The 18,752-nt window shown below is 42.2% G+C and overlaps 1 protein-coding gene across 3 annotated transcripts in view; it reads right to left on the bottom strand.

Annotated features, from left to right (window-relative positions):
- ddr2a (discoidin domain receptor tyrosine kinase 2a) overlaps positions 1–18,752 on the bottom strand; it is a 166,120-nt gene that overhangs the window by 40,996 nt on the left and 106,372 nt on the right. For all 3 annotated transcript variants that reach the window (XM_067990681.1, XM_067990682.1, XM_067990680.1), the window contains 3 exons: positions 16,657–16,885; positions 10,054–10,201; positions 4,202–4,307 (listed from right to left, as the gene is read on the bottom strand). In XM_067990681.1, coding sequence (XP_067846782.1) covers positions 4,202–4,307; positions 10,054–10,201; positions 16,657–16,885 — 483 coding nt within the window. The remainder of the gene's footprint in view (positions 1–4,201; positions 4,308–10,053; positions 10,202–16,656; positions 16,886–18,752) is intronic.

The following is an 18,752-nucleotide window of genomic DNA, read 5'->3' as shown; positions in this document are numbered from 1 at the left end:
AAAAGTAAAAGTCAGCTAACATGAAAACCTATTTAAGAGAGATTCTTGTTCAGGTACCAGTTCAGCCCCTATACATTGTGCTTTATTTAGTGCTTATGTGCTCCAGTTTTCTCCCCTTTTCTTTTTTCCCAACCCCCCCGCCCCACCCCCGATTTATACTACATTGGCAACAACAGCCCTCCAGTGTCTAGATTACAACATTTACAACACAAGGTGTCAGTCTTGTCTCAGTTGGTAGCACTCTTGCCTCTAAGTCAGAAGGTTGTGGGTTCAAGCCCCACTCCAGGGACTTGAGCACACTTCAGTGCAGCTCTGAGGGAGTGCTGCACTGTCGGAGGTGCCATCTTTCAGATGAGATATTAAACTGAGGCCTTGCTGGATGTAAAGACTATGTATTAAAATGTATATTCTGCTAGTTTATTTTATTGGTAGGTAATAGGTAAATTATAAATGGCACTATTTCGAAGAAGAGCAGAGGCGTTCTCCCGGTGCCCTGGCTGTAACACCCTTTGGAATGACCTGAGGTTATGAAAGGTGCTATATAAATGCACGCTCTTTTTTTCTTTCTTACTTTAAAGGGATGATTAGATAATGGGACCATCTATCTCACTGCCAAGGTGTTTCCATTAAAAGGCATGAGATAGGATGATTTAGAAACGCCTGACAAAACTATTCAAAGTGCAAGTAAACAATACAAAAGTTATTCCTATTTATATTATCCGAGGAATATCCTGTACCTAATTTCTGTTGATTTTCATTGCTACTTTCTAAAAAATGCCAGATAGAACACTGTGGGCATCTGCAGCAACAGGAGAAATGGCTGGGAACGAGAAGTAAAATGATGTAACGAACAAAGGTGGTGCCACCTCAATGCTGGTCACATCCAATGGAGGACTACAATTCTCCTGCTGGTGTAAAAGAGTCCAGGGGTGGGGGGCACCAATTTATGGATGCTGCTCTCCTGATATCCAAACCAAACAAGCGGCAACATGAAAGCACACAGTTGGTCTAATTACATAGAATTTACAGCACAGAAACAGGCTATTCGGCCCCACTGGTCCATGCCGGTGTTTATGCTCCACATGAGCCTCTTCCCATCCTACTTCATCTAATCCTATCAGGATATCCTTCTATTTTTTTCTCCCTTATGTGTTTATCTAGCTTCCCCTTAAAGGCGTCTATGCTATTCGCCTCAACCACTCCTTATGGTAGCAAGTTCCACATTCTAACCACTCTCTGGGTAAAGAAGTTTCTCCTGAATTCTTTTTTGGATTTTTTAGTGACTACCTTATATTTATGGCCCCTTCTGGACTCCCCCACTAGTGGAAATGAAGTACGAGCCGTATATAACAGGCTCCATTACTACAATATGGTCTATCCTTGAATGCAGAATTTACCATAAATTCTTTCAACAGGTTGGTTACATGCATGCTGATGTAATGGACTAGATACGTCTAGAAAAGTTAAAATATATAACAGGTTGAAAACCCCCGCCCATTTCCAGTCATTATTGTGAGGGTTAAATGTCTGAAAACTGGTCAGCCAACTCTATAGCCATTATAAAGGGTGTGCTTTGGTGTCATAATGAGTCATTTACAGTAAACCAAACCATTACTAGTGCATCAAGGTATGGGAGACACACCCTGCGCTCAAAGGGAGAGAGCTAGGCAATAGGTAGGTGATGTTGGTGGCTTCTGATTCACAAGAGGCTGAATATAACTATGCAATTTGACCTTCCCATCTTTTGCTTTCTGGCTCTCTCCCTTTCACGGAGGGCAGTCTCTCCCATTCTAACAGCTTTGATAGTAAAACTTTACAGAATGATCAGTAAATGTAATTGCACAGTACTGGAAGAATATATCTCTGGAAATGGTGCTGCAAGTAAAATTTAGCACCAGGCTGACTTCAATTATTTTACTTTATTTAAGGTTTGTTCAGAGGTCAAATGCTCAGTCTCTTGTACAGACCAGTAATCAGTTTTCACATAGGAACTTAGAATCATAGAAAGTTACGGCACAGAAGGAGGCCATTCAGCCCATCATGTCTGTGCTGGCTGAGAAAGAGCTCTCCAGCTTAATCCCACTTTCCAGCATTTGGTCGGTAGCCCTGTAGGTTATGGCACTTCAAGTGCTCATCCAAGTACTTTTTAAATTAGTTGAGGGTTTCTGCCTCTACCACCTTTTCAGGCAGTGAGTTCCAGACCTCCACCACCCACTGGGTGAAAAAAATTCTCCTCAGCTCCCGTCTAATCCCTCTACCAAATACTTTAAATCCATGCCCCCTGGTCACTGACCCCTCTGCTAAGGGAAATAGGTACTCTTATCCACTCTATCTAGTCCCATCATAATTTTATATACCCAATTAAATCTCCCCTCAGTCTCCTTTGTTCCGAAGAAAAAAACCCCAGCCTATCCAATCTTTTCTCATAGCTTAAATTCTCCAGCCTTAGGAACTGCTAGATGAAGAAAGACCACCTAGATCACCTTCTACCATCCTGGTAGTCGCATGATACAATGATAACAGACTTGTTGACTATAATCATAGCAATCAATTTCTACAACAGACCCAGAAATTATACAAGGAAAACCTTAGTGGTGGAGCGTTTTGGGAATCATAGGTCCAAAGTCACCTGTTCCTCCCAAGCCTGCAACACTTACCACACGTCACGTCACAAATTACTTGTATACTGTATCCCAAAATGTTATTTTCTGAAAGAAATCTTTCTAGCTTGACTAAATCAATACTAACTGCTTCCACCGTCTCCCTAGGGAGCCTGCTCCATAGATTGACCACTCGCTCACTGAAATATTGAGCCATAATTTTGCTGTAGCAGGGCATCTACCGGGCATCTGCCACTAGTTAGACCTGCCCTTGCACGTTTAGGTTTTCAAATTCTTTGCATGGCAAGTTACTGAGAATGTGAGGTGATATCGTCACGGCGAGGGAAACAGGGCATCTGGGACCTGAGTGAACAGGACAAGCAACTGTGTATCTCCTCAATCAATCAGATTGAAGGATTGTGAAATTAACAGCGCAACGACTGAAAAGGAGGGTGAATTAGACTGGGTGAATTCAATGTCAAATCAGGTACAGAAAGAGAAATAAAGAGAGGGAAAGAAAGATTGGCTTAAGAGAGAGAGGAAAAAGAGACAGAGAGGAAAAGTAAAAAAAAAATTTTAAATTTTAAATTTTACATTTTTAAAATTTCCAACAATTAAAACCTGAAGGAATGAGACTCTACATTTGTAATAGTTAATTTTCAGTGCCAGAGAGGTTCACTGGCAGTAATTAGCACTCATCATGTCGTTAAAAGGATACTTAGACTGAAATGGACAAGCCCTAACTTTCTGTGGCGAGTTTAGTTCGTATCTACTGCGCAAATACAGCAACTTCATGCCGTTCAATGCATTTCAATGGTGAGGCAGACAGAGAGATGCCGCTTTCACAAAGCTAATGGCGCATCAGCTCAACTCGGACAGCAGCTTTTGGATATTTGAGTTTAACCGCGCATTTGCCCCTCGCCTGAAGTTGCTGTACCATTTGCACATAAGTAACGGCAAATGCATTAGCTTCATCATTATTTTGACAGCAAATTCTGGCCCATTGTTTCCGCAGATTAGTTTTGAATCTACCCCCCTTCAAGTGCAGGCTGTATCCTCTGGCTTTACTCTCTGGACAGGGTGAAATAGCTTGACATGGTCTACATTATATAGTCCCTTTAGAATCCTAAAAACAATAATCATATCACCTCTCAACCTTCTTTTTTCCAGTGAGAACATGCCCAATTTACATAATCACTCCTCATAATCCAATCCCTCCATCCCCTCAATCATTCTGATTGCTTTCTTCTGTATTCTTTCCATAGCTGCAATATTGTATGAACTATAACCTGCATGAACTTTCTGGCAGGCAAAAATTAAAAGGACAATTTGTCACTGGTGCTGTGGAATCCACCTCTCAATGTAAATGGATGGATTCTGAAGCACTGACAGTCAAGTAGAAGCAGTTCTGCACTATAAAAGTGACAGAAAAGTTAAAACATGTGGATAAGAACTAGCGCTGATGCAATCTCAATTTTTTCAACATGCAAACAATTTCATTGAGACTAACATTAATTGTAACTGCTGAAAATAGTGTAGAAAACAAAGCTGTGGGGACAAAGAGCCAATGGAAACTTATTAAAGAGTGTAGGACGTCTTACCTTGAACTGATTGCACCATCGTAGACTGAATCATTCAAATAAACAGTGGGGTTTCTGGCTGAGACAATCTGGTGGCCCATTGGACTATTGTAAGACACTAGACCATCTGCACAAGGAAATAAACAGGTCACATTAAAGATACAGCATCTACTTAGATTTTACCTTTTTGGCGGAGATTTTAGCTCCCTCCGCCTGGCGGAAACTGAACCGTTCGGGAGTTAAAATCAAAGTGGGTCCACTTACCGCTCTGCTTCCACCCCGACTCCACCTTAAAGCCGAGCGGCTGAGGCGCTGCCTGACTCAGGCAGCAGCCCTGAGAATTGACGCTAATTAGGTCGTCAGGACCCCAAAGCCATTTTTATGGCCAACTCAGTTGGGCGTCTGCTGTGGACACTCCGCTGGGAAGAAGCAGTCGGTCCAGATGTGCAGGTCCTCCAAGGTGAGTACAAAAAAAAACACTGTTTTTTGAGGGGCCAAGAGGAGCATGGGTTGTTCCCCAAATGCCACAAAAAATAATTTGGGCTGCTGAAGTCCGGGCTTCCCCCAATTCTGCATTCCCAAAACATTCCTGAACATCCACCCCCACCCCCCCACCCACAATGACTTACCTTGCTGCCTTCCGGGGCGGCCTGATATTGCAACGGCCCAAACGCGGGAAGCTTACATTTAAATGAGGCCTGGCTGTTAAAGTGGACCAGGCGTCGCGCAGCATCCCCTGGTAGATTTGCCCAGGCGTACAGCCAGCCGACCACTCAGGAGTTAAAATCCACCCCCACCCCGTTCAATTTTACTCTCAGTGTGGTCAGCGTCAGCTGAAAGAAGCAACGGCAATACAATTTTTCCAGTCAATAATTATATCGACAATAGTGGTGTAACGCAATATTCCACTTCGTACATGCGCCAACTTTACCACAAAATTAGCAACTGGAGGAATTTTACCTCCCAAAATGTTCGGGCTTACACTCCTCTCTCGACTACCACCACCATTCATCTCACATATTGTATGTGGGAGCTTGCTGTGTTGCAAATTGGTTGCCATGTTTATCTACAATAACATTGAATTACATAGAATTTACAGCACAGAAACAGGCCATTTGCCCCATCTGGACCATACCGGCGTTTATGTTCCACTCGAGCCTCCTCCCACCCTACTTCATGCAACCCTATCAGCATATCCTTCTATTCTTTTCTCCCCCATGCACTTATCTAGCTTAAATGCATCTATGCTGTTCGCCTCAACTACTCCATGTGGTAGCACATTCCCCATTCTAATCACTCTCTGAGTAAAGAAGTTTCTCCTGAATTCCCTATTGGATTTATTAGTGACTATCTTATATTTACGACCCCTAGATTTGGACTCCCCCACAAGTGGAAACATCTTCTCTATGTCTACCCTATCGAACCACGTCATAACTTTAAAAACCTTTATTCTGTTACCCTTCAGCCTTCTCTTTTCTAGAGAAAAGAACCCCAGCCTGTTCAGTCTTTCCTGATAGTTATAACCTCTCAGTTCTGGTATCATCCTAATAATTCAGAAGTAAGTTCAGAAGTAATCCATTGGACACGAATGCTCTGGGGTGTCCTGAGGATGTAATAAAGTACCATATAAATGCAACTGCTTTCTTTACGTGCGGTCTTAACATTCGCATGCTGTGAGTCCTTTAGTTAGTTTCAAAAAAACAGACCAACTACTCTCTCATGATCATGAGTCACGCTGTAGTCCATTATACTGCCAATCTACAGCACTACAGCAGTTTTGAGGTTTGTACGCAGAAGAAAACCCAACATTCGTTTCAGCCTCCAGGGATAATGATAGTTAATTCTTTGATTACAGTTGGTCTGAGTATAATTTTGCAGTTTGGCAAGGCTGAATTTGTGCTGCCTTCGCAGGCCATAATGACGCACATTTTCCAGGCTCGTAACACAGCCTACGAGGTACTGTTCTAAAGAGGCCGCGTTGACAACAAGGATCAGAAGATCAAGAAGGGTTCTATTTGTGTATCAGACTGCACCTCTATTAAAGAGGAATTGTCTTCATGAAAAAAATATTTGGCAATTTACTATTTTTGGGAGGATGACAAACCAGAATAGCTGTGTATCATTTTCATCACTAAATGCCAGCAGAATAATGATGCATTTCAATGTGATTTACATCAAGATGCATTGTATTTATAATTAAATTTTAAAAAGGTTTGCCAAACATATCTTCTCAAAGGCAATGCACTTTAACTTTTCACCAGCGGGGATATTATAGACAGAGTGGATTGTTGGGACATAATCTTTATTTCAGCCTCAATGCCCTTACCTCCCTAAATCCATTCCTTTTTCCAACTGCTTTAAGAATCTATCTAGAAACCTTCCTCTTCAAACATGCTTTCTTTCCCCCTTTAGAATCATAGAATCATTGAAAGGTTACAGCACGGAAGGAGGCCATTTGGCCCATCGAGTCCGTGCCGGCACTATGCGAATGCAATCCAGCTAGTCTCACTTCAGCCACACTGTTTTCCTTTTTCCTCTGTGTTCAGTGTCTATTTCCTCCCTCCACCATGTAAAGTGCTCCGAGACACCATCTCTATGTGCAAAGTGTTATAAATGTAAATAATTTTTGGCAGGATAGCTTCAGATTTAAATACCAACCGACCATTAGGTTAAGCCCATTTTGCGCCAGTCCCAAAACAGGTCAATTGGGAGAATCTGGTTTTTACGTTCCTCTCCCCTTCTTTAGTCCACCTGACAAGGTGGTGCTGCTGTGTTTGGGATGCTATACATTATATATACATAATGTGTAGATATATATATATATATATATATATATATATATATGTGTATAATTATGTATATACATACACACCCATACATAAAACCACATATATACACACATATCAAGGACAGATGTCTTCAGTTTGTTGGCATAGTTGTATGTACATTGGGTGAAGTGGAGGAAATGTAATAATTGCTGTCGTGGATGGAGAGAAAATACGAAAGGGCAGCACGGAGCTCCTATCACATGACCTAGGTCTACCCTTAACCTAGTGTCTTATTTTCTAAAACTATTCATAGAATCATAGGAAGGAGGCCATTTGGCCCATCGAGTCCGCGCCGGCTCCATGTAAGAGCAATCCAGCGAGTCCCACTCCCCCACCCTATCCCCGTAGCCCTGCAAATATTTTCCTTTCAAGTACTTATCCAGTTCCCTTTTGAAGGCCATGATTGAATCTGCCTCCACCACCCCCTCAGGCAGTGCATTCCAGATCCTAACCACTCGCTGCGTAAAAAAGTTTTCCCTCGTGTCACCTTTGGTTCTTTTGCCAATCACCTTAAATCTGTGTCCTCTGGTTCTTGACCCTTCCGGCAATGGGAACAGTTTCTCTCTATCTACTCTGTCTAGACTCTTCATGATTTTGACTACCTCTATCAAATCTCCTCGCAACCTTCTCTGTTCCAAGGAGAACAACCCCAGCTTCTCCAGTCTATCCACGCAATTAAAGTCCTTCATCCCTGGAATCATTCTACTAAATCTCTTCTGCACCCTCTCTAAGCCTTTCACATCTTTCCTGAAGTGCGGTGCCCAGAACTGGACACAATACTCCAGTTGTGGCTGAACCAGTGTTTTCTAAAGGTTCATCATGACTTCCATACTTTTATACTCTATGCCTCTATTTATAAAGCCCAGGATCCCGTATGTTCTTTTAACCGCTTTCTCAATCTGACCTGCCACCTTCAATGATTTGTGCACATATACCCCCAGATCTCTCTATTCCTGTACCGCTTTAGAAAGGTATCACTTCGCATGTTTCTGCGTTAAATTTCATCTGCCGTGTGTCCGCCCATGCCATTGGTCTGTCTGTATCCTTTTGAAGTCTATCACTATCCTCCTCACTGTTTACTATCCTTCCAAGTTTGTGTCATCTGCAAATTTTGAAAATGTGCCCTGTACACCCAAGTCATTAATATATATCAGGAAAAGCAGTGGTCCCAGCACCGAACCCTGGGGAACACCACTGTACACCTCCCTCCATTCCGAGAAACAAGCGTTCACCACTATCTCTGTTTCCTGCCTCTTAGCCAATTCTGTATCCATGTTGCTACTGCCCCCTTTATTCCATGGGCCACAATCTTGATGATAAGCCTACCATGCGGCACTTTATCAAACGCCTTTTGAAAGTCCATCAACTACATTGCCCTCATCTACCCTCTCTGTTACCTCATCAAAAAACTCTATCAGGTTAATTAAACAAATGATTTTCCTTTAACAAATCCGTGCTGGCTTTCCCTAATCAATCTACACTCGTCCAAGTGACTGTTAATTCTGTCCCGGATTATCATTTCTAAAAGTTTCCCCAACGCTGATGTAAACTGACTCGCCTATAGTTGCTGGGTTTATCCTTACACCCTTTTTTGAACAAGGGTGTAACATTTGCAATTCTCCAGTCCTCTGGCACCACCCCTGTGTCTACGGATGTTTGGAAGGTTATGGCCAGTACTTCCGCAATTTCCACCCTTACTTTCCTCAGCAACCTAGGATGCATCCCATCCGGACCGGGTGACTTATTTACTTTAAGCACAGCTAGCCTTTCAAGTACCTCTTCTTTATCAATTTTTAGCCCATCCAGTATCTCAACTATATCTTCCTTTACTGAGACTCTGGCAGCATCTTCTTCCTTGGTAAAGACAGGTGCAAAGTAATCATTTTGTACCTCAGCCATCTCCTCTGCCTCCATGAGTAGATCTCCAGTATGGTCCCTAATCGGCCCCACCCCTCCTCTTACTGCCCGTTTATTGTTTACATGCCTGAAGAAGACTTTTGGATTCCCTTTTATGTTGGCCTCCAATCCATTCTCATACTCTCTCTTTGCCCCTCTTATTTCCTTTTTCACTTCCCCCCTGAACTTTCTATATTTTGCCTGGTTCTCACTTGTATTATCAACCTGACATCTGTCATACGCCCCTTGTTTCCATTTCATCTTACTCACTATCTCTTTTGTCATCCAGGGAGCTCTGGCTTTAGTTGCCCTAACTTTCTGCCTCATGGGAATGTGCCTAGACTGTAACCAAACCATCTCCTCCTTAAAGGCACTGTTCAATTACAGTTTTGCCTGCCAATTTTTGATTCCAATTTACCCAGCTCAGATCTGTTCTCATCCCATTGAAATTGGCCCTCCTCCAATTGAGTATTTTTACTTTAGAATGGTCTGTGTCCTTTTCCATAGCTATTCTAAACCTTATGATACTATGATCGCTGCTCCCTAAATGCTTCCCCCACTGACACTTGCTCCACTCGACCCACCTCATTCTCTAGAACCAAGTCCAGCAATGTGTCCTTCCTTGTTGGCTGGAAACATACTGGTTAAGAAAGTTATCCTGAACACATTTCAAAAATTCCTCCCCTTCTATGCCCCTTATATTATTATTGTTATCCCAGTCTATATTAGGATAGTTGAAGTCCCCAGTTATCACTATTCTATAGCTTTTGCACCTCTCTGTAATTTCCCTGAAAATTTGCTGCTCTATATTCTTCCCACTAGTTGGTGGCCTATAGAATACACCCAGTAGTGTAATGGCACCTCTTTAATTTCTTAACTCTAACCAAATAGATTCTGTCCTTGTCCCCTCCAGGACATCCTCTCTCTCCAGTACTGCAATATTCTCCTTAATCAATACTGCCACCCCCTCTCCTTTCTTTCCTTCTCTATCTTTCCTGAACACCTTGTATCCAGGAATATTTAGTACCCAATCCTGCCCTTTTTTGAGCCAGGTCTCCGTTATCGCCACAACATCGTATTCCCATGTGGCTATTTGCGCCTGCAGCTCACCAACCTTATTTACCACACTTCGTGCATTCATGCACTTACCTAACCATTCACATCCGTAGAGTTCTACTCTCATACACACACTCATGGAGTGATCAGTAATTGGTATGAACCTCACAAATCTGGCTATCATTGGTGGCTCCAGATCTCTCAGTACAGGATCATATGGGTTTACATTTCCTTCAATTACCTGAAGAAAAAAACACAAAAGTAGGGTTAAAGTGAGACAAAGGCTACTGTCACATACTTGGGTCAACTTGACTCACTTCAAAGTGTTCAGCAAAAATTGGTGTCAGCCTTGGCTCAGTGGGTAGCACACTTGCCTCCTGAGGCAGGAGGTTGTGTGTTCATAACCCACTCCAGAGTCTTTGACCCTGATGTTACAAGGGGGGCAGGCTTGGTGCACATGAGCCGCAGACCAAGCAGTGAACCTGGGGAGTCCAGGGACGTTGAGACCCAGCTGATCATAACAGGTGGGCCTCATTTACATAAAAGTTCCCGGAGTCCTGCCCGAACCCGGCCAGGGCGGGCAGGTGTAAGAATTTGGTGGCAGGAAGCCACAGGGGGAACAACTGGACTCCAAACAGTGCGTGACTCCCCCTGACTTTTAGTTAAGAGTACGTCGTGGCGCGATGATGTCGTCGGGCCTTGACTTTTGAATGTAAAGTAGGCCCCCGCTTGCTTGTAGTGGATGAAACGGCCCTGGGCAGGAATGGAGCGACTTCAGGCCTAATTTTAACACCTCCTATGCACCATTCTCGCTGGGCGAGAGGTGTTAAAATCAAGGCCTTGAGCACAAAATCTAGGCTGACATTTCAGTGCAGTACTGAGTGAGTGCTGCACTGTGGGGGGTGCCATTTTTCGGATGAGACATTAAACTTAAGCCCCGTCTGCCTTATCAGGAGGACATAAAGATCCCATGACACTATTTCGAAGAAGAGCAGGGGAGGTTTCCCAGCTGGTCTGTCTAACATTTATCCCTCAAACAACATCATTATAACATATTATCTGGTCATTATCACATTGATGTTTGTGGGACCTTGCTGTGTGCAAATTGGTTGCACAATAGTGACTACACTTCATTGGCTGTAAAGCATTTTAGCACATTCTGAGGTCGTGAAAGGTGCTATATAAATGCAAGTCTTTGCTGACAATTCATTACTGCCCCAATCACTGACATGTACAAGGTGAATACTGGCAGCCCTCTTCGTATTATGTTTATTGTATGTACAATTATGTATATTATATTTAATCAATGTCCTGGGTCAATGGTCAATGTCAAATTGGTGTTGTCATTTGGAAAACAGTTTTTATTGTGTACAAGAACTATCAAAAAAAGCCAGCACATTTTTACTAAATTCTGAACCGAATGAAGAACCTCAGTGAATTATTCAGTAACCGTGATGAAATATACAGGGGCACGGAATGAAAGAAATAAAGAAAAGAAACAAAGACTTGCATTTATATAGCGCCCTTTGTGACCTCAGGACGTCCCAAAGCGCTTTACAGCCAAGAAGTACTTTTGAAATTTAGCCGTTGTTGTAATGTAAGAAACATGACAGCCAAATTGTGTACAGCAAGGTCCCATAAACAGCAATGTGATAATGACCACATAATCTGGGTTTTTTTAAAGTGATGTTGGTTGAGGCATAAATATTGGCCAGGACACTGGGGAGAACTTTCCTGCTCTTCTTTGAATAGTGCAGTGGGATCTTTTACATCCACCTGACAGGGCACTCATGGCCTCGGTTTAATGTCTCAGCTGAAAGATGGCACCTCTGACAGTGCAGCGCTCCCTCAGTTCTGCTGGGTGCGTCAGCCTGCATTATATGCTCGAGTCTAAGGAGTGGGGCTTGAACCCATGACCTTCTAACTCAGAGGTGAGAGTGCTTCCAAGTGAGCCAAAGCTGACACCCCAAGGTGCACAGAACTGGCCTGGCAACAAGGTCACAACTCATCGGAATTACTGAGCGACAAGGATTACATCTCCAATGTGTCCCAATTGATTGTTGTATTAAGGCTTGCACCATGGAGCAGCGCAAGCCTTCTGTGTCCCCAGTACATGCCCATCGGAAAACCCAGGGCAAGCACTGACTGAGATCCGGTTTTATGCTCCCTCTGTGCCTGGCACATGCCACTAGCACACAGGAGCATAATTTTACTCCAGAGGTGCGTGTATGATAAATGACCCACCAGGCCTTTTACAATAGGTAATTACAAGTTACTTCAGAGTGACATAAACAGGGCCCTTAAAAAAAACATCAGGAGCCTAATGCAGTAGCCAACCTCCTAGTAGTGTTGGAGGCTGATAGTTATCCAAAACACTAATTATCATTTACGTGTTTGAGTTAAACATTTCGCTTTACTCTACAATGTTGTGTAATAATACAAGAGGAATTTCAGGGACCAATGGATTAGAGAAAACAAACCACGGAGTGATACCGCGTGACTCACTAACACCACTCCACCGTGACATGAGTGGTTTATTTTCCATAAACCGCCAATCTGCAAACCACAACCATTGTATGAAGCTAAATGACACTAGATTTGATTGGAATCAGTCAAGATAATAAGTCATAAAATCAAAATACTTTTTTGTTTCAATAGCACCACTAGAAATGGCATTCCTCTGCTAAATGCACTCTAATCACTTCATTTTGGAAAACAGATAGCAAACCACTTTATAACTTGCATCTTCATAGCACCTTTAACATAGGAACATCCCAAGGCACTTCATAGAGGAGAAGTGGATGCTGAACAGTAATGGAAGAGTTAGGAAAAATGACCAAAAGTTGCCCGCTTCCTATCACATACCAAGTGCCGCTCGCCCCCCGTCCTTGACCTCGCTGAACTACATTGGTTCCCGGTCCCCCAACACCTGATATTTAAAATTGCCATCCTTGTGTTTAAATCCACCCATGTCCTCGCTTCCCCCCATCTCTGTAACCCCTTCCAGTGCTCTTCCCGCCCAAACTCTCCATTCTTCAGATTTGGCCTCCTGTTCAACACCCCCCACCCCCGCCCGCCCCCTTCACCCCATCATTTGCGATCATGCCTTCAGCTGCTTAGGCCCCACACTCTAAAGTTCCTTCAAAATCTGTCTTGCGTGACCAACTCTCCTAACACTTCTACTACTGCTTGGCGTTCATTTCTCCTATGTGAATTGCATCGGGATGTTTACTACATTAGACACTATATAAATGTAAACTGTTGACAGCATGGTAGTTGAAGCAGTTAAGTGCTTGGCTCCCAACTCAATAGCCTAGATTGCAAGTGTTAGGACTGATAGGGGTAGATTTTGACTTTGTGTGATAGTGTAAAATCGATGATAGCGAATGGACAGCCCGTTTTACATCTTTCCCAATTTTTATTTCCATTGAAGTCAATCACTATCACCTGTTTTACACTATCGCACAAAGTCAAAATCTATCCCACTGTCACTGAATTTACCTTCTTTGATTGTTTTGCCAATCACCTGTTGAGCTGGTAGATGGATCACTTCAGGCTTTCCACAATGGAATGTGGCAGACTAAAAGGCTTTTGTAATTTAAGAAAAAAATTAAACCTTCCCCTCCAACAATCATCAACCCTCCAGTTCTGAGCAGAAAGAAGGACTACTACTGACAGACGTATTTGGTCCACTTCTTCACTCACCCATATTAAATGCTCAGATGATTTTGGTTTTTGTACAAGATCAAAAACTCCAGATCAATTGAGCAAGGCAAGCTCTGGCTCCAGAGATACAAAGCCAAAAGAGAAAAGATATCAATAAGGCGCTATCTAAATGCAAGTTGTTGTTGTTTACGTACAGATTGGCTAATCTTCTGTTAAACTAATATTCCATGGACTCAGTGCCTTTCAGGTTTTTTTGGCTGCCTACAATACACTAGACTGATATCTCATGCAGATCCAGTTATTTTATATTCTCTTGTCAGATAATAACATTTTAAAAGTGAAATCAACAAACAAAAGGAATCAGAAGCACAAAGACTTCAAGTGACTACACAACACAACCACAAATATAGCAAACAGGTCTCAAATGTGATTAACTCACTTCCTTTCAGAAACACAAAACAGCTTAATCTCATCTCTACAGGTCAAAACAACCTCACTATGTACAGCTTCACTCGATGATGGCAATGAAATATTTCTGTAGAACATTACACAATTAAACCTTCAGTTTAAAAGATTCAAACATCGCTCCTTATGGGTTATCTGTGTGTGTTTTTTTCTAATATATGAGCGTGTCACTACACAACTTCCAACTCAAGTCCCATAGTTTGTGATAAGATAAATACTTACACGTGATTGGCAGTCTATGTGCTCAGTACATCAACAATTAAATCCACTAATTGATACCTTTTAACCCTTTGTGCGCTCAAAGTGTTGTACAGCTTTCAGAATATGTACATTCCCACTCATAACATATGAAAAATAATATTCAGCAAATTTTAAGTGCTGAAGATTAAGTGGTGCAATTAATGTACAGAACCATAAATTATTTCTTAAAAGGGAAAGTCCAGGATAGGGGTGGCAAACTGACATCTTGTGAATCACCTAAGGCCATTATGTTGCTAAAATGTTAGCTCAGTGAGTAGCACTCTCACCTGAGTCAGAAGGTTGTGGGTTCAAGTCTCACTCCAGGGACTTAAGCATAAAATCTAGGCTGACACTTTAGTACAGTACTGAGGGAGTACTGCACTGACAGAGGTGCTGTCTTTTGGATGAGAAGTTAAACCGAGGCCCTGGATCCCATAGCACTATTTCGAAGAAGAGGAGGGGAGTTCGAATTGACTGCCACGTTTCCTACATTACAAGTGACTGCACTTCAAAAGTACTCCATTAGCTGTGAAGGACTTTGGGACGTCCTGAGGTCATGAAAGATGCTATAGAAATGCAACTTCTTTCGTGCAGTGTTATTATTCTGTTTCTTTCCCTACAGTGATATCAGATTTAATTTACTTTTCAGTAGAACGAAGATATTAAGAGCAACAAACACCAGGATTTTAAAAAAAAACTTCCTCTATGGCACAATCATTCTCAGATCCCAGTGCTACTTCAGTTAAGTCAAAACAAAAATAGTTTGGATTATTCGTATTGGATACTGTTGAAGGGCCCACCGATTAGAAAGTGGAGTTTTAAGGGATAAGACATCATCATGAGTCTGGTAGTTACAGCGATAAGGTTATCACAGCACGGAAGGTCACCTGAGGCTGCTGTATGAAAATTGAAGAATTAAAATGATAGCTGGGAGTGCGTTACAGACTCGCAGACACTTTGAAATATTTAGTTTAAATCTATTTGATTTGATTTAATTTAATACTTTTGAACCTTTTATGCTGGGTTTTTACAGTTGAAACATTCTGTTATTGCTGTTAACTACCATTCCAACTAGACATTTTCCAAGCAGATCTTTGTCATGTGACAGAAAGAGAGAACATTTCCCATGATGGTGGGAGGCCATTATTATAATGGGGGTTAGGTGACTGATAAATAACACTATTTTACAACTCTCACTTTTATTATTAAACAATAATAAATGAGCCTTTCTGAATAGCATTCTCAATCCCCTATCACTGTGCACCTATCACTAGTGTTATTGCTGCATATTACATATTGATCGTGCCTGCTATATATTCCATACTAACAGCATTTGTTCTATGCGACACACTAATAACGTTTGGCAAATAGGGTAAATTCAACAATCCCCCACTCCCGGCAGTGTTCTGTGCTATAAGTAGTACAGGTCAGAGAATCAGCAGTTCCTCCTACTGTCTGCCAAAGAGTACCATTGGCCAAAGTATGGGAGCAGGCTGCCTAGCCCAATTCACAGCCCACAAGAGGTGCACGGGCCAGAAGGGCCATTTAAGGGATAAAACCGGGTGGGGAGGAGGGAGAGACTGTAATAAAAGATGCAAATGGTGATTTATTTGTTCGCAGGATGTGGGATGATGCTGGCAAGAGCACATGCATTGCCCATCACTAATTCCTCTGTCCGTCAGCACCTTCTCAGAGGAATTAGCGATGGGCAATGCATGTGCTCTTGCCACATTCCTTGTGGTGATGGTACACCCACAGTGGTATTGGGTAGGGAATTCCAGGTTTTAGCAAGCGTGAAGTCAATATATTGTTTCCCATTCACAAAATCCCAGCTCCACCCTGCTTCAAATGTCATCCATTAGCAATTCATGATCTGTCTGAACCAATCACTTTATACACTCAAATGGAGTGCGATCAGATCATCAACAGGAATTAGCTCAGAGACATTGGACGCAACTTTGACTTTGGGCGACAGAGTAAAACGGGCAATATCAATTCAGCCGCCCATTACACATCTCAAGAGAGAGATGTATAACGCTCGGAAGAGATGTATAACGATATCGCCCAAAGTCAAAATTAACCCCAGTGTGATTAAATTTATTCAGTTTAATTTATTTCAATTTACCTTAGACATGGTTGAAAGATAAACAGTTAAGCTCCAAACATTTACGTTTAACCACATTATCTCTTGTGTGCTCCAGCTGCACAAAGTACATCTTCCCGAGCACCACTGAACAATGATTTCACCTGCTCCCTTGCACGGAAGAACTGAATTTTACATTACATGGAAAAAATATTTTTGCATGTTTTTATTGTGTAATTTACCGGTTTCCCATGTCGATTTTTCCACGAATTCCATCGGTTTCCATCCCTACTGTAGTCAAGCCGATACATCTGAGCAAATTCATTGCCATGGCCTCCAGCGTGGCGACCTTGAGTCCCCACAAGGGTAATAAAGTGCAGAGTTCGCAGGTCAACCTGAAGGAACTCCATGTCTTCAGGATCTACTGGACCTTCTGGACACCAGGCTCCATCCCCTTCTTCAAAATCCAGCCTATGGGAAGACAAGAGAGTTTTTCACTGCTAGGTTTAGGGGTTCCAGAATACGATAGCGTTTTAGGTGAATGACTTAAAAGGGGTACTGATGTCAGGACTGGTGTAAGCGAAAGGCAATTTGTTGGGAGTGAGGAAGATGAGATAGCGAAAATGAAATAATTATGAAAGTTAATTGCAATCTTACAAAACCAACTTCCTGACTGATGTTCAAAAGATTCAATTACTGTGAAAGTTATGCTTAAATTCTTTTTCCATGTCCTAACTTGGGGTGAATGATGTTTTTCACAGCAGTGATAACACCCCGAAAAATCTATCTACCATGGGCCGGAAATCACGCGGAGCAGCAAGGCAACGGTAACCGCTGCTCCTGCGAATTAAATGAACAAATTTACTTACCGCGGGCAGTGTGGCGTCGAATTGCTTGAATTTGAACTTTAAATGAACATACGCTGCCAACCCAGCCTCTGAGCAGCGTGAGTTGCTGTGCAGCTGGAAAAGTGTGTAAAAGGAGAAGACACGCCCGCAAAATCTGTCAGGAAGAAAAGTCACGCCCACGGATTCAGGCTGCATTGCTCAAGCAGGCAAGCAGACTTCATTCATTTAAAGTTAGTATTCTGTATGTCATTGTAAATAAAAATTTTAATATTTTTTATAAATAATTTAATTAAATTAAAGAGACAGAAGGGAAATGTAAAAAAAAATATTTTTTTAATTTAGAAAAATGTATTTTTTCAGTGACCAAAAACTATTAAAATAAGGAGTAATATGAGACTCCACATTTTTAAAAGTTAATTTTTAGTTGTTTGGCAGTCATTAAGACTTACTGCGCTGTTAAAACTTAGTTTATACCTGATATTTTTAAGAATATCTGTTTGATGACGATATTAGTTACTTTCCAGCTGGGCAGATAAGCAAGTTGATGCTTTTTCAATGATTTCTCTGATTGCAGTGTGTGATGTCCCTTTAATTCGAAGTTGTCGTATGGCCGGCGAACCACTAGGAGCAAGTTCTGGATTTCTGCGTTTCACTGCGCAAGTGCGAACGTCGGAACTTGCTCCTTTAATTTGCCATTAACGGCGGAGAGCGCTGTTGAGCTCACCATTATTTTGGGAGCGATTAGTGTCCCTATGTTTTTAATTCAACTTCCTTTTTTGTGGAGGTATTTGCATACGTTTTCCCCATTTTTAAAAATCTTCTTTTCTTCAGCTAAATTTGTAGCTAAGATGTTAGTGACACAGACCACTGTCATGCTGCTGCCACTGCCTCCTATACTCTGCTGTCAGGAGGTGCCAGAGACCATTTGGGCGGAGATCTGGAAGACTATTAATTGAAGCCTACTCAAGCCCCTCAACCTCTTCCACCATCACATTGATCATCGGTGTTGCATCCTGTTCCTACTCTGATCTTCAGAATTTCATGAACTATGCTTCCAATTTCCACCATCTCTTACCTTTAGGTGGCCTCTCCCTTCCTTCCTGGATTTCTGACTGGTTAGCTCCACAAACATCTACCACAAAGACCTAACTTATGTTTCTTCTCACCCCACTTCCGGTAAAGACTCCATTCCTTTCTCCCAGTTTCTGTATCTCCGTCACATTTGCTCTAATGACTCCACTTTCCACACCAGAGCTTCTGAAAGGTCCTGCTTTTTTCTGAGCCAAGATTTCCCCTCAAGGTTGGTTGACAGGACCCTTGGCCGTGTCCAGTCCATTCTCCATGACTCTGCTCATGCCCTCCCCTCCTCTCACAATATAGCGTCTCTCTTGTCTTTCCCTTCCACCCTACTAGCCTTTGCATTTTCCAGATCATTTTCAACCATTTTCACTACTTACAACATGATCCAATTACTAAGCATGTCTTCCCCT

This window comes from Heptranchias perlo, chromosome 9, assembly GCF_035084215.1.
Source record: "Heptranchias perlo isolate sHepPer1 chromosome 9, sHepPer1.hap1, whole genome shotgun sequence".
In the NCBI taxonomy this organism is placed as follows: Eukaryota; Metazoa; Chordata; class Chondrichthyes; order Hexanchiformes; family Hexanchidae; genus Heptranchias; species Heptranchias perlo.
Note: the sequence above shows the minus strand (reverse complement) of the source record. Positions and strands in the feature narration are given on the sequence as shown.